This window comes from Falco peregrinus, chromosome 8 (genome assembly GCF_023634155.1).
Source record: "Falco peregrinus isolate bFalPer1 chromosome 8, bFalPer1.pri, whole genome shotgun sequence".
Lineage (NCBI taxonomy): Eukaryota > Metazoa > Chordata > Aves > Falconiformes > Falconidae > Falco > Falco peregrinus.
Genome location: NC_073728.1, coordinates 21,117,135 through 21,140,082, shown reverse-complemented (window position 1 = coordinate 21,140,082; position 22,948 = coordinate 21,117,135). Strand labels below are relative to the sequence as shown.

At 37.2% G+C, this 22,948-nt stretch overlaps 1 protein-coding gene across 2 annotated transcripts; it reads left to right on the top strand.

Annotated features, from left to right (window-relative positions):
- Window positions 1-50: 50 nt before the first annotated feature.
- On the top strand, window positions 51-22,608 carry HAT1 (histone acetyltransferase 1). Of its 2 annotated transcripts, none has more exons than XM_055812050.1 (11): window positions 51-190; window positions 1,381-1,452; window positions 4,081-4,156; window positions 6,844-6,964; window positions 12,851-13,030; window positions 13,270-13,391; window positions 13,892-13,996; window positions 14,340-14,446; window positions 17,046-17,197; window positions 18,455-18,571; window positions 22,206-22,608. In XM_055812050.1, exons 1-11 carry the CDS (start codon window positions 184-186, stop codon window positions 22,371-22,373), a joined length of 1,227 nt encoding a protein of 408 aa, XP_055668025.1. In that variant the 5' UTR covers window positions 51-183; the 3' UTR covers window positions 22,374-22,608. The 2 variants fall into 2 exon arrangements, with proteins under 2 accessions (XP_055668025.1, XP_055668027.1); XM_055812052.1 differs by lacking the exon at window positions 22,206-22,608 and adding an exon at window positions 18,713-21,627 and having other exon boundaries at window positions 70-190.
- Window positions 22,609-22,948: the final 340 nt, after the last annotated feature.

Genomic DNA, 22,948 nt, shown 5'->3' with positions numbered 1-22,948 from the left:
GGGCGGCGCTCGCGCAGCGCTGGGCATGCGCGCGGGTGCGCGCCGCGCACGGTGCCGTTATTGGCTCCTCACTGCTTTTCGGCGGGCGGAAGCGGAAGTATATGAGTGTGCGCTCACTTCCGGTGAGTGGGCGCGCGGGTTGATTCGTTCTGCCCGGCTGACTCGTCTGCCACCTCTTCGGAAATGGCGGGTGAGTCCCTGGGCCTGGCTTGCCCTGCGCTGCTCGGCTGCGTCCTGAGGGATGACAGGGCCTGCAGTGCCGCTTTGACCGCGGCGGGGGGCCGTGGCGGCTTGGGGGAGCCGGTCTGGGCGCAGTCCGTCCCTCTCCGGGAGGGGGAGCGGGGTACCGGGGCCGGTCTGCGCTGTTCCCCTCCGCCGTGCTTATGCGGGCGCGCGCAGGTGCTGGGACGTGGGGCAAGGAAGTGGAGTGCGAGCTGGGGGCGGCCGTGGCGGGACTAGTGGGTGCGGGTGGCGTTGAGGGCTGGCCGCGGTGAGCTCTGACCACCGGAGAGTCAGGTGCTGGGGGTGGGGCTGACTTTCTGCCCTCCTGTTGCTATGGTCATGCTGCTGCTGGGCGGGCGGGCAGGCAGGCATCCTCGAGCTCACAGTCGCTTAGTAGTGGTAAGCCAGAGTGTGTCTCCATGATCACTAGTTTAGTGGGGGTGGGAAGGGAATCAAAAACCCAAACTTGCCTTTACTTTAAGACTACTACCTGATGTTAGAGGAAGAACTTTCTGGTAAGACTTCTGGAATAAAGGGGAAGCTGGATTTGTGAAGCACTTGAAAAATACCATAAGTGAAACATGTTTTCAGTGCTGAATTATGCTTTGGAAAACAGACTAGATGTAATTTGTTTGTTATTTCCTTCTGGGTCTACTCTGGAACAAAGTGGTAACTATGTAATTGCTGGTGGCATACATGCCACTGTAGCCCATGAACACCTGTTTATGAAAACAACTTCATGCAAATACTTGAAATGCCCTGAAGCATGTTACTTAATGTGTTCTTTAAAAGAAACATGTTAGGCTGAATACTTAATCTCTATTTAGAGCTTTCAAATATGTTTTGTTTGTAATAGCTTAGAACGTTTAACTGCGTTCACTGTAATGCCCTTCTTTCTTGGAGACTAAAAAGGGAGATAGTTGTGATCTGTTTTCTAGTTCTTGTTTCTAGTTCCACAAAAGCATTTGAGATAAATCGCTATATTCCTTTTATACATTGTAGCTTTTTTTAACCTGCTCTTTCAGTATTTTTGGTGGGTTTGTGTTGTGTGTGTTTTTCTGGTTTTAAGAACCTTTTTCTAAATATGTTCCTTGAATAATAGTGACACATAGATTTGTACACCTTTTAATTCTTTAAAAAATACATCTTTTTATTCAGGACTTACTGCTATGGAGAAGAAGCTGGCTGAATACAAGTGTAATACAAATGAAGCAATTCAGCTGAAACTAGGTAATGTCACTTAAAATATTGTGCATTTGATACTGGAATATTTTAGTACCTTCTTAAGAAACTTCCTTAAAACTTGGGTGGATTTAATTATAATATGTACTTATTAGTATGAATATACAAACACAAGAATAGAAATACACAGTCTAGTTTTGCTGAGACTGCAACAATTAAGTACAGCTATAGAAATTCAGTCTTGTCTCTGCATAGTAATGTTATTACCTATTTATTAGCATGTTACCAGAGTGCGTTGGAATTATGTCTTATTTTCTTGAAGTATTATGTCTTCTCTAATCCTTATGCCATGTTGCAGTTCTAAGTATGTTGTCTTCGTGGTGACCATAGCAACAGAACTAATTTCTTTAGTTACAAATACCAGATTTTTTTTTAAACATCTTTCTCTTTTTCATTGAAAGGAAAAAACAAAAAGGAAGAAAGACTGGAAAGTGTTGTTGGGTTGGGTTTTCTGCTGCCCCCCTATCTAGATTACACAAAACAATGAAAATTGTTTAAAACGTGGATAGAAAAAAATTCTATTTTTTGAGGACTGTTTATTGCGCTCTATAGTTCATTTGCTTACTAGGACACCCAGAATACAAACAGAACTACTGAACTCTTGGTGGAGTTGCTCATATCTCAAACTTACATGCAGCAGTAATGACTTAAAGAATAAGGCATACCTGTCTTAACTTTTGATCTTTCCAGGCCTTCAGCCATTTCTTCCCTTGAGCAGTACAAATACTATAATTTAAGAAAATAAAAGTAATGAACCTGTGAAACAATATCCTGAATTACTACTAGCAATCTATTCTGTATAGTTTAGTAGCATTTTTAATACAGAATCACCTTCAGCTTGTGAGCCAAAATGTCATTATAACCAAAATACTTATGTTTTTAAGCCACTATAATTGTGCAATATTTCCCTTGCTCTTAAATGTTATTTCAAAAAAATGGTTTTATGACTGGATATATCATATCATTTTTCTCTTCCACTTTTCTAAAACTAAAGGAGTGAATGAGACATAGTGACATCTGAGTGAATTCTGTCTGAAAATCCAAGGAACTACTATACCAGGCTTCAGGGGGACTGCTAGAGAGTTTTTAAATAAGGTGCCCATTGCCCATTTCACCTAATATCTTTAGCTTCCTTTTTTCTTTCAGAGAGTATAGATGTTCCACATACAAATTACGTTAAGAAAAATGATGAGAAGCTGCAAAGTGGTGCCATTTAAGAAAAGTCATGCATTTCCCACATGCCTATAAAAGCAGTTATACACTGTCCTCTTCAGGGTCCTAACTTAGTCTGTGGTGACAGTTCAGAATTGCTCTTTAGTTATTGTTTTATTTCTTTTTTTGTTGTTTTTTTTTAACACTGCCACTTGGACTCAAATGTATTGCTTATAGTTAAACCTGAGAAGCCAAGGGCAACTGTTCTTTTGCTTCTGAGAGGGCCAAGCTTCTATCTTGTCACTAAGACACTCCTCATATGCATTTTTCTCCTTGAATAATTCCTTTCTAATATTATCAGAAAAAAGCTTTTCTTAATTTCTGTTTTTACTGGAGTAAAGCAGCAATAAAGCTGCAGTTCAATATTCCACATGCTTTAGAAAAAAGCTTTAATAGCAATATTAACTCCTACAATATTGTATGCTCATGCAAATGCCATATTATCTCATTCAACATAAAAAATAGGTAACTGTTGTTTTGAGCTACTTGTGCCTTGTTAATGTGGCTGAACTATATAACTTTAATGCTTAAGTTAAGAGTTAGATCCCTTCCAATTGCAGGTAACTGTAAATACACAGAGGGTGTTTAGGAATCAAGTTTCTCAGTCTTCTAAAATTTTTCCTAGAAAATCCTACTTTAACCTCTAACCTCATCCACTAATCATACATCATATATTTTATGATGGAAGAACTGCTGTAACTCCATATAATGGAGTTACATTATAAATGCTTGTTGGGTAAGTTACTGAGTTTGAGTAGATGCCATTATAGCGAATATTTTTACCTTACCAGAAAAGACCTTTTTAAGTAGGCTTTAAGGAAAAGTAAAGAACCAGGAAACAAAAAATCACTTAATTATTTTGGTAATATTGGTACAAGGACCAATATAGTATTGGTGCAACGTTCTGTATGTATTCATGCTGATTCTCCAAAACTTTGACATGAAAGTAAACGCACATAAACATTTCTTTCTATTCATGACTCCATGAAAACGCCCTACAGTGAAGAGTTCTCATCTGCGTGTAGAAGAATGGCAGAATGAGAAGGCAACATTGTTGACATGATTGATCTGGCTTACTGTGGGGATATCTAGCTGAGCAGTGCCTTCAGTGCTCAAGATAAAGTTAAAGGCATAACATTCAGGGCAGTGAGGTATATGAAATATATAAATCTGTGTCAATTTCTCAGTTTTAATCTGTTTAATGATTTGATCTCAGATCAAATAACATGCATCTAAATTGAACAAGATGTCTTTTTCATTTGTATGCCAGCCTAACATAGAAATGTTCATAATTGAAATTGCCTTACTGTAGTGGAAGAACACGTGAACATCTGCCAGGGAATCTGTGGATAAACAAACTGAAGCTGATAACTTGGTCATGCTCTTTTTTTGTTGTTTCCTCAGTTCGCTTTCCTGAGGATTTGGAGGATGACAACACAACATTTAATCCAGAGTATAGCCATCAAGTGTTCGGAGACGAGTAAGTTAAAGCATCCAGAGTCAAACTGATAGGTCCAGAAGAGGAGAGTTGCTTCCAAATTGTTAGAAAACAAGAAACCCTGCTATGCCAAGCTATTTTAAGTGACACAGCAATACTTCAGTTTTATGACTATACAGTGAAACTGTGGCCTTGGTGCTTAGCTTGTAGTTTGAGCCTGTAGTCATTTTATATGCTATTTTAAGGTAGATTAGCAGAGAATGAAATACCTGATTTTGCAGTCAGCTTGTTTAAGTGGGCATTGTGTTCATGGCATTTCTCAAAGATTAAGAAAAATTACCAATTATTGCTAATAAGTTTCACAGTAATAAATACCAAAAATGTATATCTAGCAACAGTATATCAATTTCTTTTTCACTGTTACATGGGATTTTTAGTGAATAAAACATAGAAGTACTTACTTAAACCCATATTGTTGGCTGTTCTAGATAATTGAATGTTAACTTCATTGAATTCAGGGGTTTATTTTCTCTAATATATACACTTCTAACCAGTTAGACATGCAGGGGATACAGAAACTATAGAATCATTTAGGTTGGAAAAGACCTTTAAGACCATAGAGTCCAACTGCAAACCTGGCACTGCCAAGTCCATCACTAAACCATGTCTCTAAGCACCACATCTACATGTCTTTTAGATACCTCCAGGGACGGTGACTCTACCACCTCCCTGGGCAGCCTGTTCCAATGCTTGGCAAGCCTTTTGGTAGAGAAATTTTTCCTAATACCCAGTCTGAACCCCCCCGGTGCAACTTGAGGCCATTTCCTCTTGTCCTATCGCTTCTTACTTAGGAGAAGGGACCAACACCCACCTTGCTACAACCTTTCAGGCAGTTGCAGAGAGCAATTGGGTTCCCCCAAGCCTCTTCCTCTCCAGGCTAAACAACCCTAGCGGTTTCCTCAGCTGTTTCTCAGAAGACTTGTGCTCTGAACCCTTCACCAGCTTCATTGTCCTTCTTTGGACACACCCCAGCACGTCAATGTCTTGTAGTGAGGGGCCCAAAACTGAACACAGTATATGAGATGCAGCCTCACCAGTGCCAAGTACAGGGGGACAATCACTGCCCTTGTCCTGCTGGCTGCACTATTTTGATAGGAGCTGGAATGGTCTTGGCCACCTGGGCACATTGTTGGCTCAAATTCAGCTGGCTGTCGACCAGTGCCCCCAGGTCCTTTTCTGCTTTTCAGCCACTCTTCCTAAAGCCTGTAGTCTCGTGTGGGGTTGTTGCGACCCAAACGCAGGACCCAGCAGTCAGCCTTGTTGAACCTCATACAGTTGGCCTCTGTCCAGCCTGTCCAGAGCTGCCTTGCCCTCCAGCAGGTCAGCACTCCCCCCCGAACTTAGTGTCATCTGCAAACTTACTGAGGGTGCACTTGATCCCCTTGTCCAGATCATTGATAAAGATATTAAATAGAACTGGTCCCGCTACTGAGCCCTAGGGAACACCACTTGTGACCAGCCACTAACTGGTTTTAACTCCCTTCATACCACTCTGGGTTCAGCCATCCAGCCAGTTTTTACCCAGTGAAGAATATACCTGTCCAACCCATGAGCAGACAGTTTCTCCAGAAGAATGCTGTGGGAAACGGTGTCAAAGGCTTTACTAAAGTCTGAGCAGAAAAGTGTTACTTCTTTTTTTTTCCTAAAGTGTCATTTAATATTTTCAGTAGGGTGATATTCAATAATCTGGCCATAGTTTAAAACAAAAAAACAAACCACTATGGAAAATCCCCATGCATGTGTCTGTGGGCTTCTTGAAGTAGTTAAGTTTCTTAATTTAAAAAGCATGCTAAGTATTCCAAGTAGGATGAACTATATATATAAAGATGTAGTAGTCTGATTTTATTACAATCTACTGCAGCTATCATTGACAATAATTATACTTTCAGTAATGGGAGAACTCTCCAATCTGTCAGTATAACTACCAACCAAATTCTTGTTCTGGCGCTTATACTTCAAATTTTAAATTGTAAGTGTGCTACCATAAAAGAAAATCTCAGTTTAAAAAAACTTAACAATGCATTGAAATATCAAAAAAAGGAACCTGTTTCTTTGTGACTGGTACCATATTCTGCCATTTGGTGTTTTGCCTGAAAAGAAATTCTCTCTGCTTCACAACAATATAGTACTTACGTTCAGGCAACTCATATTTTCAAAGTGTAAAAAAGGCTTTTGTATTCTATACTTTGCATTTACTTGCTTCTAGTTAGATTGTATACCTATATAGAAACTGTTCACCAAGCCCACACTTAACTGCTATGACTGGTTATCTGTCTGTGTTTTATACAGTATAAATTGCAGTAGTGTGTTCCAAATTATTACACTATGCTGTAAGTTTTCATAAGGTATTGAAAAACATCAATGCAGTATTAGCTATTTCAGGTATTCTTTCTTGAGCTGTCACAGTAAGGACACAGACACTGCCTTACTGAGTTCAGGCACATGTTCTGTTTCTCCACTAGAGGAGCAAATAACTAGTAGAAATAATGTAAGGCAGTATCTCTGTCTAGATAGTGTGCATGCAGTTTGATCCCCTTTTCCTATTAGGAAACTTAGTATACCTCACTGGGAAGGATGGTGCAAACCTCAAAGCATATTAAATGAAAGCTCTGTGATGCAAATGTTTTGCTGTGTATAGCATTCCTGATTGTTCTGTTCTTCTTCCTCAGTGAAGTTGCTTTTGGATACAAGGGACTGAAGATCCTCTTGTACTATATTGCTGGTAACCTGTCAACGCTCTTCCGCATCGAATATACATCTAAAGTTAATGAAAAGTTTGACTGTGTGGAGGTAAAGACAGAACCAGACTTGCACTTAAAATATTGTTGAGAAGGTTTAGTTGGGATATGGACAAGTATTCTAGATTTAGTAATTGCCCACCCAAAAATGATTTACATTAAAAGCTTCCTTTGTTGCTAAGCTGAAAATAACTTCAAACTTCATCTATACATTTTCCCATTGTTCCTCATTTAACTGCAGTACCATCAAAATTGTGTCAAACGGTACAATCAAACATGAGATGCTAATACCAAAGCCAGTTCCACAAAAAAAGACCCCCAACAACTTAGCAAGACTGTATTTTTGTGTTAACTGTCTCCAGGAGGAGGACTAACATTGGTGGGTTTTTATGTTGAAGAGAATTCAGTAAGAAGGAAAAGGATGTTTCTGTAAACACTTCATGAGGTAGGGTGCTTGACTGTGTCTCTTTAAATGGCAGGTGTGGAGAACAAGTATGGCAGAAATGAGATTAGAAACTTCTGGTTAGGTATCATGTGTGCTTTATGCATTACTTAAAGGAGTACAATAATACAATTGCCTGCAGGGTGTTTTATTTGGTTTTGGGCTCTTACTTTTTTCTTTTTTTGCCTACAGCTTTTCCAAGCTTATAAAAAACTTGAAGAAAAGCTTTTTCCCTCCGCCCCGCACACACACACCCACCACTTCTTCCTATATGCTCTCAGAATATTTTTGAGAACACCACAAAAGCTAAGCTAGTCAGTCTTTCAGCTAGCTGAAGAAAGGTATATGGAACTTAGAAATAGGAATAAAATACTTTATTAAGAATGTTTTTAACCATTAAATTATTGTATAATTACCTGTACAGTTATTTAGAAAAAAAATTAGTTTTTCAGAGTGGTCTTTGATATATTAAGAAAACTTAATATCCTCTGAGTTTTACTTAGTTATAAGGAAGAAAAAATTGAGTTGATTTCTTTCCAAAAGAGCTACTGGTATGGTTATTGATGAGTCTTCTTAATACTCTGTATTTGCACTGACTTCAAATTACTCTGCCTGAGAAAAGTTTTTTTTTTAAAAAAAAGTAAATATCTTTATGACTTCAAGCTGTATTTTAAGTTCCCAATTTCAAATTAATCAAGTTTATTTAAATATTTTCAAGGAAAGGACTATTGTAAAGCAAAAAACATTGGAATGACTTCTGAATGAATTTGAATGTTGAACGAATTTGCCCAAAAGATTTGCCCTTCCTTGTTCTGAAGTTGTATTAGAATATACTTAGTTCAACAAGCTAAGTGCCTGGACATGTCTGAAATACTTGTGAGGCTAGGGCAACATTATCTTAGGAGTGAAAGGTCATGATCTTCAATCTTTAGAAGGTTTTTAGAAATAAGGAAAAAAGGAAAACTTGTTGGCAAAGTAATAATCATATTAAAATCAAACAGTCCAACTTCTTACCAGCATAACTTCAAAATCATGTCACAACAGGAATCCACACCGTAGGGCCTTTTTACTTACAGCCTATCTATTTTCTGTACAAATGGCAAAGCCCCTTTACTTCTCTGGAGGTATGTGCAAGCTAAAGGAAAGATCTGTCTTGCCCTAAGTGCACTCTGCAACTTTTTTGAATGCTTGGAATCCTTGCTTCTTTCAGGTCCTGTTTTCTATATTTAATTATTCCTCCAATTGCTTAAGGGATTGAGATGGGGACAAAAAAAGACCTTTCTGAGCGAGGCTTCTCTATACTTTCCAGAGTATCCATAGGTTTTCACTGAATCAGAAGAATAGGTAGCTTACCCTGTGCTTCACTTGGTATTGTTAACAGCGTACATCCAAATAAGCTGATCATGTGGCTATATGTAAACCTAAATAGGAAAAAGATTTGCCATTAATTTAACCACCTTCAGATATGAATGCAGTTGCAGAGATTAGAACATAAACTGTCATTACAGCAGGGTGTCAATTTAAACATATTAACATTTACTTTTCGAGGTTAGCTGTTTAGTTGCTGATCTTGGTTCCTTCAGGATAATTATACTAAGATGCAGACTATCTGCTATACATGACTGTTGATCTTTGTGTTGTGAATAGATGGTGTTTAGGAAAGGACAGCAGTTTCTGCATTTAACATAACTGGTTACAAGGGAGAAGTTAGTTTTATTGCTCTGCAAAGTTATTCACAGCTTAGGATTTTGTATCTAAATACCCACACAAGCCCATTCAACAGCAGGTGGTTTTATTCTGTGGTAGTAGGTTTGGTTCCATTATTGCTAAAGCAGCTGCTACAGTCTCTGCTGGGGACTTACAGAAATATTTGCCCCAATACCAATATTTTTTTCTCCAAGATCTTTTCAAACATGAGGTAAAAGATAAGATCCTGAAATGTCAGGAGTCAGAACTCCAGTCATATTTATGCATCTTAGTATCATCTCCTTAAAGATGGATCTAAACCATGGTAGTGGAGAAGGCTCAGCAAAGTATGATCATGTTTTGAACAGAAGCTGGCACTTCATTTAATGAAAATAGAAGTTATCCCTTGAGTGGAATTGATCCTTTCAAATATCTGAAGAGAGGCTGCTTTCTTCTGGTGTAAATATTAATAGCCTTGACCTCCAAATTGCTTGCTGCTTTGAGATTTGCAGCTGTTCAAGTATCTTCCTTTTCATCTGCATTTTCTGATGCGGCAGGAGCGAACTATTTCACTAACCTCTGAAATAGTCTTTACTATAAATGTACTTGTCTTGCTCTGCAGCTGGGCTAACACATTTGCTTGACACAAAAGTTAATGAAAAAGTGTAATTTTAGTATTTGGCATCCTTTTTTAAGCAGTACTACTGATCACTCCATTGCTCCCCACTGGAAATACATGTAATTGTTGTAGAAATTCAGCTTTCAAATATTTTTCTATAATTATTTTAAATTAAGTCACTTTGAAACAGCATCTACATGATACACAGATGTTATAACTGCCTGTTAGTACAAGAATAATCTCTATATTGAAATTACCCAGAGTCAAATGCTATGTACAAAGAGACACTCCCCACTTAAGTAGTACTACTACAAATGAAGTTTAGTTACAAGTCTATACCAAATTCCCCATCATCACCTTACATGATTCTGATTATGAAGGTTATACATTACAGACAGTACCTCCATGAACCATAAGCTCAACAGCTCTCAGCTGGCTTCATTCAGGTTTTTGCATGCTTCATTGTAAGTGGCTTCGCCTCTGCTTAATACTGCTGCAGTAGTCAGCTGGATTGTTCTTCTGGAAAGGAACTTGTGTATCACCGTTGCCTCCATGCCAGTTGGTAAGATAGGACTGCCTTACTCTGGCAAAAGAAATTAACCTCTCACCAATATCAAAGAAATACACATGGGAAAGGCAGTAAACTAATTTTAATAACTGCTTGGTTTATGAGCACTTCAGAGAGAAGTGTCTGGAAAGTGCCTACTAAGTAATGGATGTTTCCATTAAAAAGAACAGGTATTAATGAAAACAGGTATTAATGAAACAAATTCTTTGTATGCTGTTGCTATTTCAAGATTCCAGTATTCCAGGACTTACTGAAAATTAGATCAGTTAAATTTATGCCACCACTCAAACTGAGGATTCTGGGATTTCCTCTGTGAGAAAGAGAGATCTTATTAACCCTGAAAGTAACTGAAGAATATGGTTTCTTTTCTTAAATTATGCCAGACTCCATTTCAAGTGGAGAGAAATTGTAGGAGGCAGTAGCTGAAAATTTGTTGCAGTCATACAGAACTAATAAGAATTATCTACTGCTTTATCTGCTAAGCCTCTGTTCTCATTATTTAATTGTATTTTATGGAAAACAAAATTTTTCTGTGGTGGGAGCCAGATTGTCTTACGTGCTTTCAGCAGGTTGGAAGCTTGCCTTCCTTACCACTCGTGAAGAAACTTAGAATTGTGAGGGGAGCAAAATTACTTAAACATTATTTATGTAATACTTCATACTGTATATTCACCCTTTTTAGGTACCTTGCACATAGCTTAAGTTATTGAACTGATGCTTGAAAGTATTCTTTTAATTCTAGATTATTTTCACATGCTCTTTTCAGATATATAAAATAAATCGCTACACTACAGATTCTTAGTTGCAGTTTCCTACAGCTTTGACAGCAGTGCAGTGTAAGATCTGTGTAAAAACTGCACTTGCACAGTTTAAAAAAAAAAGGCATTTCTAAAATGTGTTCCATACTATTAACCTTTTCTTTATGTAAGTCATTGATTCTGGAAAAAAATGGCTGATTTTGTGTAACGCAGTTAAATCACTTAAGTGTAAAGAAAATGTTTCACTAATATTGCTCTAAGAAGAATAGCAAAGGTTCCAATAAACGCATCTCTTTTGTTTTGAGAATGAAATGGATGTAAAGATTGTACGCATGTTAACTGGGTTCTTACACCAAGTATTGTAGAGCTATATTTTAATTGCTTAATAGAGCTCTCTACAAATATAAATATAAATGTTGGTAGTACCAAACCATTAAGAATAAAACTTGTTTGTGCTGAACTACATCCATCTTTCTCTGCACTAAAAATGAAACTGAATGATAAAGTGCTATTCATTTGCAGGTGCATTGCTTCTACTTAAGGGACTATAGTTGAAAGGACAGGAATTAGTAGCATGTTGTATTAGCCTTTTGTAGTGTATTTTGTTCTAAGCATCTTAATTTCCCTGTTTTGAATGCTAAGTAGCAAGGGTCTTGGTTTTGAACTAATACCCATCATGCATGTAAACGGTGTGAAAGAGCTGCTTAGTAAGTTAACACAAAGTGTTCTTGTGTCAGCTCTTGTGGAAATAGATACAATACAAACATTACAGCTGAACTCACGGCAAACTCCATTAAGTAAAAACCTGGATTCATTGTTCAGAGGAAAGTTTGAATTGAATGTAAGCTCATTTTGTTGAATGTAATGTCAGGCTTTTAGGGGTTGTATTGAGGAGTACGGTTTTGTTAAGTTGAGACCAATTCATTAAGTTTTATTGCCTGGTGAGAAGCAGTAATACGTTATTGTGAAACTTCATCAAATATTCATGGTTAAAAAGGAGTAGTAAATGTATTCAATCAAGTGGTCTTTTTGGGGTCTGAAAGGGATTATGAAGTCTGCTCAGCTGATAGTCTAACTTTCACTTTGGTTATCTGAAAAGAGTAATTTTAATCTGAGTTTAATTTTGGGGTCAGAATATTTTGTCTTCCCCAGTATGTTACACCACAGGTGAGATTTGCTGACAGTATCCTTAAATTATATTTTTATTATGTTAAATTTTGTTTTCAGTTTTTTCTTTGATTAGAATGTAGGATGATGTCTTCTGAGTTTGTAAGGTGTTTGCTGCTGATTCTATAGGCAGGCATTTCAAGCAGGGAGACACAAGAATGCAAGAGTGTGCTAGCTGTCACTTTCCTATTTGGGAGCTACCATTTTTGATCTTTGTCCCTTTTCTTCCACATAGTTTTGCTTCACCTAATACCTCTTGTAAGCTGCTTGTTTGGGAACCTGTGTTCCACAAGGCTGTGTAGGTCTTAGAGAATTGCTGACTGGGAAGTCTTAGCTTCTGAACGTGCTGCACTTTCAGAATAACTATCAGCACTATTAGGTTTTGAATTGGACAAATGTAACAGTCTGTAACCATAAAAACATTCATTAACTTATGCTGTAACTGCAAGCTTTTAGATGCTTGTGGTGGCTGCTGGATTGTGACTTTGCTGGATCTCATCAGTGCAGCTCCTTTACTTGCTGGAAAGTCACTACTGAACACACAGGAATGCTTGAGCTATTCCTTGTCTTTTTTTTCTTCTTTCATTACTGTTAGGCCATAGCGTCTCTCTTACATGCATTTCTTATACCACAATAGTGACATCAGTGCTGTCTTTTTCCAATCTTCCACTGATCCTGCCCCCTTTTGTAATCTCCAGGCAGATGATGTTGAAAGTAAAATTAGAGAAATCATTCCTCCTGGCTTTTGCACAAACACAGATGACTTTGTGTCTCTTCTGGAGAAGGAGGTCAACTTCAAGCCCTTTGGAATGCTGCTACACACATATTCTGTCCATAATGAGGAAGCTGGTGAAGATATAACATATCAGATATACAAGGTATGAGAAATAAGTTTAAAACTTGTGATTTTGAGCAAGCAAATCACATTTTATTTTGCAGTGATGCATTTTCAGTAATGTTTTGACTGTAATATATAAATACTGTCATTTTTACCAGTTTATTGATAATTATAAACATGCTTTTTTATATTGGAGAATTTAATTAGGTTTTGCATGGGGTTTTTTCCCTCTTACATCTGTGATAGGTTTCACCTGACTTCTCCTGGCTTTTTCCCTAGGCCGACATGACATGTACAGGCTTTCGAGAATATCATGAAAGGCTTCAGACGTTCTTGATGTGGTTTATTGAAACTGCTAGCTTTATTGATGTAGATGATGAAAGATGGAACTACTTTCTAGTGTAAGTACAGTTCTAAAGCAACAGTGGACCTTATTACCTCCACAAAGCCTGCATTTTAATTGTGGCTGGCCAATTATTGGAGCAGTATAATGATATTTTTCCCAGGAAAGAAAAACCATTGTTTATGAGGCTTGAGTTTTCCTCCATTATGCTTTGGGAAAGCTTGAGAATAGAGCTGAATTAAATGCTGTTGTCCGTTAGAGCCCTGAATGTAGGCTTAAACAGTAAAATGAGCTTTGCCTGTGTTTTCTTTTACTTGCCACCTATTCATCTTTATAATAAGCAAGTGCACTGAAGTGCTGTAAAGAGGCCTGATTTATCCAAGTTGCTGCACACCAATTAAGTGAATTGTACATTCAGAACATAGCAGGTGTACCCATTGGGCCCTCACAGAGTAGCTTGCTGACACTGAAAATTCAGTTGGAGAATGGAAAAGAAAATGGACACTGCATGGGAGCGCGACTGTAATTGACCTGCTTGGCTTTCTGTTTTATCTGCAGATTTGAGAAGTATAATAAGGATGGAGCTACGCTCTTTGCGACCGTAGGCTACATGACAGTCTATAATTACTATGTGTACCCAGACAAAACCCGGCCACGTGTAAGGTAATTGGCGGTGTAACTCGTGCCTTGCCTTTTATTTCAGAAGAGGGAACTGCTGAAGTTCCCAATACTTGTTTATAATGGTGTTGATTTGTTTAAAAAAATCCCCATTATTAGCTGGCTATGCACTGATTTATTTCATTGTTCCCTTCCTCAAGCAGAGGGAATCTTAAACAAGTTTTGAATATTTAGCAATTTTAAGACTCCATTAAAAATTTTATTTTAACATGAAGATTGCTACATGTACTTTAATCTAAAATGAAATACCGTTTTGGTTTTAAGCCTTTGCATTATAAAGTTTGCAAATGCGTGCATTTGAACTGAAAATACTTTCCTTTGTCTGTAGCCAGATGCTGATCTTGCCACCATTCCAAGGAGAAGGCCATGGTGCTCAGCTGCTTGAAACAGTTCATAGATACTATATGTCTTCTCCTACAGTACTTGATATAACAGGTTTGTGTTAAATTTTTAACTCAGCTCACCTGTTTCATAAGCAACTTGTAGCATTTACAGGTTGTTAGCCTGCAAACTAACTTTCATGTTAATTTGTCAGAATTAAATGGCCTTTTGAAGATTTAGCTTCAGCTCTGTTCAGGATTAATAGTACCCTGGTTTACAGAAGAACTGTATATAATGTAGCTCTTTAAATCCTTTACTTAGAGAACAGCACACCAGGAAAATTCAATCCCTAGCATGAACGGATTACCAGCTAATTAGCCATTTTATTGTGAGAATACACAGCTGAATTTTCCAAGAGATCGAGCTTTGTCAAATTCCTATTTCTTCTACTTACTCCTATTAGCCAAAACTCAAAATTGGGAGCAGGGGGGACACCAACGTAAAATTGCACATAAATATTACTGTGTAAACCAAAATTTTAGAGACAGTAAAAATCTGTAGAGAACTTGTGCTCCCAAAGCATGAATTGCTGGCTGAAGGCATCCATGATATTGAAGGTGTGTGCACAAATACCTGAAAAAAAAAAAAAAAGGAAAAAAAAAAATTAAAAATAAACTTGAGAAACTTGAGGAAATGGCAGAGGAGAAAAAGGGTATATGTGCACAAAAATAACATAAATGGCTACAAACATGACATTTGTTCTGTGGTTTCAAGTGCAATACAGGAAGAAATGCAGTTCAAACACATGACTGTTCTAGGTAGGGGCTGTCACAGACCTCACCTTAATTAGAAATAACTCCTCCATTCTAATTAAAATACAATAGAACACTTGCTTTCATAATGCAGTGCTGCAGGATAATCCTAACATAAAGTAATCAATCTCATCATTTTAATCCAGTTCATAGGAACCTAAGGAGATATAACTTTGTTTATGTAACAGGAAATCATGTGCATCATGCATTTACTTTTTTCTTTTTAATAGTACAAAGCTTTACCTTTACCTAGCTGTTAGGATTGAGGTTAAAAAAAGTCTTAACATGTTATTTCATAAATCATATGATGTGTTCATGGCTCAGTGCCTTAAACGCAGGGTTGTAGCAAACAGTAAATGTGCACTAAAATTGGTTTTATTTTCTTTATGGAATAAAGCAGGAGAAGCTTGCAGTATTCTGCATGACGCTCAAGTTATGGAAATTAAGGCTTTTACAAAATTATTTATTGTCCTTTTTGAGAGGAAAATCGGGCTGGACAATCTTGATATGGCCAGAATATTTAGTTACGTAGCCTCTAAAATTGTGAAGTAAAGCCTTTAACCATTTTGAAAAGAGGAAATTGATACACGTAACCTCTGTAAATGAGCTAGTGCTTTAAAAAAAATACTTCGTTCACATTTACAAAAAATATTTTGCTTTGCTTATAGCTTGTCCTCCTAATTGACACAAGCAAAATGTATACTGATAGTGCTTACGGTGCAGACACTGCCTTGTCTGTTTTCCAACAAATCTGAACAAAAAGGAATGGAATCAATCATCTCTGCTTCTCCAGTCTCTTCTGCAGAATAAGTGCTATAAGACTTGCCATACAAGATTAGGCCACTCTGCATGAAACATTTTAACTGATAAAATAGTCATAAGCATTCTCTATCCCAAAAAATAAACTGCCAGTTGTGCAGTGCTGCATATACAAAGTAAAAACTTCTATCCCAGTCCTCCTTGGAAACTTACTGGCTTTCGATTGTCCTTAAACTACAGATTTCAACTATTTACAATGGTCCTCAAAACTGAAGAAAAACACAACTGGGATATGAGCTGTTTAGCAATTTCACAATGCCAGTCCACAGAAAAATGAGTGCTGGGGGGAACACGACCCTGCTACTTATTTGTAGTAGTCCTGCCTAAACAATTAAGGAAGAAATATTCACAATGTTGTAAGCATTTTCCTTCTGCATATTTCATAAGTGGGAATAAAGTTGCATATGGGACCATGTTGATGTTCCTTGAAGCTAGTTTTCAACTTTGCTGTTTCTTTTTAAAGCAACAGATTTGATAGTTATGCTGCTGTTTTAAGCAAAATGGAAGGACCTTAAAATTGTGATCAGCTTTTGCTTGGGTCCTTCCAGCCTTTTAATTTTGTATAAGCTTGCCCTTTGGGTCCTTGTACCTTTCCTTACCTGCCTTGCTGACAAAGGCTATAACTTGTGGTCAATAATTGCCTTCGGCTAGTTTAGTTGTATACAGCAGGATAGTTTCACCAGTCTTTTTCCACATAGTTAGTTTGTGTTCTAGTACTCTACCATTCTGTCAAACATGGAATATACGGAAAAAAAGAAAAAGGGGTTTATACATAAGTAATTTTGTTTTCCCAAGAGTTAAATTGCATTAAATGTGTATATTGACAGTCTGAGAAGTGCCTATATAATACTGTACAGTACTGCATACGCAGAATATTGGAAATTTTTTCTTTCTGCAAGCTCTTTAACATCTATTGTCAAAAATGTAAAACTTTAGATACTAGTACTTAAAATTCAGCACAGTTGTTCGTATACTGATGAATACCATATCTGCTTTTGTTTTCCGTAGTACTTTGCAATTACATACCAGAGATGAGGAAACATAATGCTGATATTAACTGTGTGCTTTTTTATTCTTTCCAGCTGAAGATCCATCTGAAAACTATGTGAAGCTAAGAGACTTTGTCCTTGTAAAGCTCTGTCAAGATTTGCTTTGTTTTTCCCCAGGAAAGTTAATGCAAGGTTTCACCCAAGAAATGGTGATGGAAGCTCAACAAAAACTGAAAATAAATAAGGTATTAAATCAGAACAGTTGTAGTTGGACATTATTATCAAACTAGTAGAATAACACTTTAAAAAGAGGTGGAGACGTGGAATTCGCATGCTCTGGCTTATTTCTACAGACTTTTAGGTTGTATCTGGAAGGGAGAAGATACCTAGGTTGTGGGTTTAGGTAAATGTTTTTTTTACCTACTGATTCTGTTGATGTAATAGAATTTGACATGGTTTCCATTTCTTTCAAGTATACTTATACAAATAACAAGTGTTGTTTTGGGAATGCAGAACATTAAAGTAGCAAACTTAGAGAACTAAACAGTTAAATTTTCTGGTAATCTGCTCAGTGATTAAACTCATTAGTGAGTATGGTAGTGGAATGGCAGAGCTGCTTAATTAAAAATGTATTTGAATGGGGTTTAATGAAAACTTAGAGGCTTGAGGGATGGGGAGTGTGGAGCCATATTCAAATGTGTTCATGAAAATGGTATTGCTTGTATAAGGACACTACATTTTCAGCCTTTTATGTCTGATACCTTAAACCTGAAGGGATAAATAAGTCAGGTTTGGGTTTTTTAACAGTATCTAAACATATGCTAGCTAGTGTAGCAAACAAACCACCTTATTTTTGTTCTGTTGCTCAGCAAGAGAATACTTAGTCTTCTGTTTTCATACAGATGCAATAGTTAATAGGAATGTAGTGGCAACATGATTTTTTTTTTTTTCCCAGATGTGATACTAGCTGATCCTGGTTCCAAAAGCACTTCGGTTTTCCCATTACTAATTCTTTCATTTTCTTCCCTAGTAAACAAAAAGTTGTAAATATTATTTCATTCTCCTATTTAGAACTCCCAGGGGGCCTTGTGAAGGGCAGTAGATATACAGCAATTAATAAAATAAGCAATGTAGATAATGTTTAGCAAAATACTGCTTAGTGTTACTCTAGTTCAGTCATTCAGTTACTTGAAGTAGTTTTGGTCTCTGGCTTTCTGGACTTCATGCTGTTCATCTACAGCAGGTCCTTGAAACACCTCTACAGCTGGTGCAACACTTTGGGACATCAGGCACTGGCTGCATGGAAGAAATGGTTTTGAAGGAAAAACAAAAATATTTATTCATTTAACCCACCAGACAGAAGGATAGGTTTGACAGAGGCTTGTCTGTGCCTGTCTCCCAATAAGCTGAGGAATGACTTAATATTTCAGTATTTCTCCACTTTGAGTTCTGTTGAGTGACCGCTTTATTCAGACGTGGTTTTTATTCTTTCTGTTCATTAGCAACACACAAGACGAGTTTATGAAATTCTCCGATTGCGTGCAACAGATATGGGTGATGCAGAACAGTCCAGAAGCTATCGATTGGACGTTAAAAGAAGACTGATTGGCCCTTATAAGGTGTATATGACTTAAGTATCATACTTATTTCAAGGCTAATTATACTTGATTTTACTTTCATTTCCATAAATGTAGCTGATGCCAATTATGTTGCCAATCAACTACTATTAGTTATGCGGTGTTCTACTGACACATATACAGATGCAGAGAACGTTCACGTACAGCAGTGCTGAAGATCCTGTGCTTGGCTCCTGACTGTTTTGTGCCCAGTTCCAGCAGGAAGTTACTACTAAGGCTTTTTATCTTGCTACAAGTGGCATTGTGCCCAGGTAGGCTTAAGGGGAAGAAAATGTCAATTTCTTGAAAAGGCTAAAAATATGTTAATAGACAAGCCAAAAATCTGAAGAGGTAAATGCTATTACAAGTTTACACTGCAGACTAGGCATAGTTCAGATTCCTGTTCTACTTGTTAGCTAGGTCTTAGCAAAACAGCTTGCTAGAAGTAATCAAGCCATGTCAACATAGAATTCCGTGCAGATGGAATAGAAAATAATTTCAGCAGTAAAGTTCAAGGAAGTAATAAACTTATTACGAAGTAATTTTCTTAGTTCCTATAAAGTATGTCTCTCAGGATCTTCAGTACTGTTGGTCAGTATTGCATAACCTGACTCTGAGATACAGCTTAAAAAAAAATACATATCCTAGTCGCTAATGGCATCAGTCTTTGTATTAAGAGTCAAAAGACCACAAATAAATCTAGGTTTATTGCTATAATTAGCATGTTAGTCACTCTGTTCAGTACTTGCTAAGCAAACCAAAATCCTGTTGGAAAAGTTTTACAAAGTATGAGAAATACCTTGATTAGCTTGCAAGCCTTCCTAAAGCAGCACTTACCCTGCTATACCAAAATAGCAAAACTTTGATTGTGCTCATGCAGGACTTAGCGGGGCTGTTAACAGAAATGAGAACCCAACACTGTATTAAATACTTGCCTGATCTGGAGATAACACTATGTCATGCTGAGTGGCAGGGCCTGAATCAAAACGCTTTCTGTTCTCTTTCATGAGTGTCTTGTCTCATTTGCTAAATTTGCTACAAATATGGCCATGATTTTTCAGCTAACCAGACTGTTACAATGGTTGCAACTCATTCACTCAGCACTGAAGTCCTAGGGGGGAAATCCAGAATTGCATAGGCAACTTCAATTCTTGTGCTTCTAACAGATGTTTCCACTTCAGTCTTTGCATGCAGTAAATACATTAGTAATTAATGGATTTTGTATTGCTAGATATGCGATGCTGCAGCCAACACCCTTTCCCTGATTTTGTTTCATGTTCTGAAATACAGCTGTCTTGTTTATGATAGTTCTACCTAGAAAACAGCTTACTCGTGGACTCCTCCTAAACGATATTTCCAATAAATGTTATTCATGGTGCTGTTTTCAAAATTTTTTCAGAACTGGAATTAAATGAAGTTTTAGTAAGTATATAGTAATTGGGGAGGGGGGAGAAGCAAATTTTATTAAAGAATCAGGAATATTATTGCACGCTCTTAATGCTGGTATCATTTTTTATATAAAACACTTGATAGTTTCATTTGAACAGTGCTGCACAAATGTAGAATAATTCCAAATTGCCACTACCTTAACTTAGTAAAAATGGTATTACAGCTATTTCCTTGACTAACAATAGCAGAAATAAAACTGTCTGCAGAAACTCCAGATGCAAAACCCTGTAGTACATCTATTACCCTTCAAGTCTTCACATTAGCAAGGAGGCTGTTGCTAAAAATATTGAGATTTTTATGTATATGGCACCACTAGATTGGAATAACTGATACAGAAAGTAAAAGTTTTAGTATCTTTGTGAACAGGGCATCACTCTAAGGTAGCTCAAAGGGTGAGCAGCTTGTGAAATTCCAGGTTCACTGTGGCTTCTCCATTTTTGAAGAACCCTGGTTTTTATGCTCATTAGTAGACTCTGCTGGTAGACATGTCTTCTTGATAGTATGTCTTTGTTCTTCATGTCATCCCTTCTGCAAGTAAACACCACTGCTGTGCAGCTTTTCTTAGTCATAGTACTTCTTTTGGGTTTGCTACTTCAACAGAGTATAATTTTCTGCCAAGTCCAATAACTTGCTCCCAAATAATCCTCTTGAAACTGCTTGGGTAAAATGTCACTGACTGTGGGTTTCAGAATCTTGTGTACCTGCATATGCTGGTACTGTATTTGGGAGGAAATGGATATTGGAACAACTGGCTATCTGAATGGTGTGGAGGGAATTTGCTTTTTACCCAGAATCAGGAACTTAGAGATGGCCTAATGCTACAGTATCAGATGTAATTGACATTTAAAAGCTGACACCTTTTTTTTCAGTGCTTATATATAATCTTAACAGATATTCCTGTTAATCAGACTTAAAATTAATTCTAGAATAAGGAGGTTTTAGTTTTTCTATGGACAGAAGCTTGCACAGAAGGTACTCATCTCTATTTTCATTTGGGAAACTCATCACACGTTTTGAGTATTGTACTCATTTTGACTAGCTAGAGCTAACGTGAATCTAAAATTTAAACAGCTATGCTACTTTTGACATCCTTCCTACAATTAAATCTTTCTTGATTATTGGCTAGAAATGTGCCTGGAGGCCTCATAAGGACTCTGATGCAGAAACTCCTTTTCTGAACTGAACTTTGGCTATGGGATCTGTGGGAGACTAAAGAAGTTTTTCTGATCTCACTCATTTACAGTTTACTCTGATCTCCACTTCTTTCTCCTGACCCTCAGCATCAATGACAGAAAGAAAACTGATTTTCCTTTGAGATAAGTGTAAAATTAAATGGAGTACAGAAGGGGTTTGATTTTAGAATAGTTTGGGGAAAAATTTGTTGTTTCAACAAACTCTTATGATTCCACAGGCATTGCAAAGATTTATTGATAAGATGCCAGGCACACATAATGCATTTTTTTTAAATGAAATGTTGAATGACATTTCGTTTTTTACAAAGCGAGGGAAGACTGGAGAATGGAAGGTAACCAAGGAACTGAGAAATTCAGAAATAGATACCAGCTATATAAAAGTACATCCAGAGAAAGGAAGTACAGAAGTATTTTGAGGTATTTTTAAAAAACAGGTAAAAACACCACATATGTGACACAGCAAGGGGAACTCCTCATCTTCTTGCTGTACAAATACGTTTATACTTGTAAATAATCTTGCTGCATTTCAGTGCTGTTATTGCTAATCCCTGGTAACTTTTTAATAATTTGTAAATACTTGTGAAATGTTTTCTGTGTACAGGAGGCTTAAAATTAATTATTGATAGTCAATTATGGGGAAATCAGTTGGCTGAACAGCCCCATAATGAGACACCAGTGTAATTAATGACAGCATAGAACTAAATATCCTGAGTAGTTTTCTACAGTCTAGTTCTTCATGCCATACATCTTCAGGAGTTGACCTGATCCGTTTGGTCAAGGAAAAACCTTGAAACCATTTTTTACTTCACATGTTGATTGGTAATACAGAAACTCAGGCTTTACCAGAACAGATGTCCTAATCAAACACTAACTTTTTTTCTTAGTATTAGGGACATCTTAAAGAGCTAGATAATGAAATTGAATACATTTGATGAAATAGCATATTCTTGATAATTATTGGTTGTGTTCAAATTACTATTTGTTTGGTTGCATAGAAAAAGCAGAGAGAACTTGCCAAGATGAGAAGGTGTCTAAGACCAGAGGAGCTGACGAACCAGTTGAACCAAATAGACCTAAACATGCAACATGAACAGTTAGAAGAGAGCTTCCAACAACTTGTTTCAGATTACCGAAGAGTCCTAGAACGACTTGCACAAGCCTGAGGATCCTGCCTGTACAGGAAACTTGCAAATTTCTATACAGTGTTGTAAAGCACATCCTTAATTGCCACTTAACTGCAAAAAATCTCATGTGACGTTTTAATCACATTAAAGGTGACTTGTGTTTCTGTGCATTTTGAATATTTTCTATTTTTGTGTTGTAGATTTTAAAATGTTGTACTTCAGGTTTGGGGGCACTTATTGCTGAAATAAACAACGTACATTCTCAGATACAGTATCACTTCAATTGTACAAATTTTCTTTACCCTTCTGTTTTGCCTCAACATTTAATAGATACCTGAATAGCAAGTTAATACATAAATCTAAGCAATATAAATACTGCATCTCTCCCAGATTTCTCCTAACTTGATCTTCCTCAGGAAGATCTAGATCTACTTGGATCCTGTTGTAGTGTGTAGGGCCTGTGCACTCTTTGGTTTAATGGCATACAAGCAGCTTACAAGACTGGTTCTGTGATCTAGCTGGCATGCTTCCTGAGTACAGGCTCCTTACCCTATATTCAAAGTGGATCTTGCTCCCATATTCTGTCAGATCCACTCTGCTTAAGCCTCTAAAGA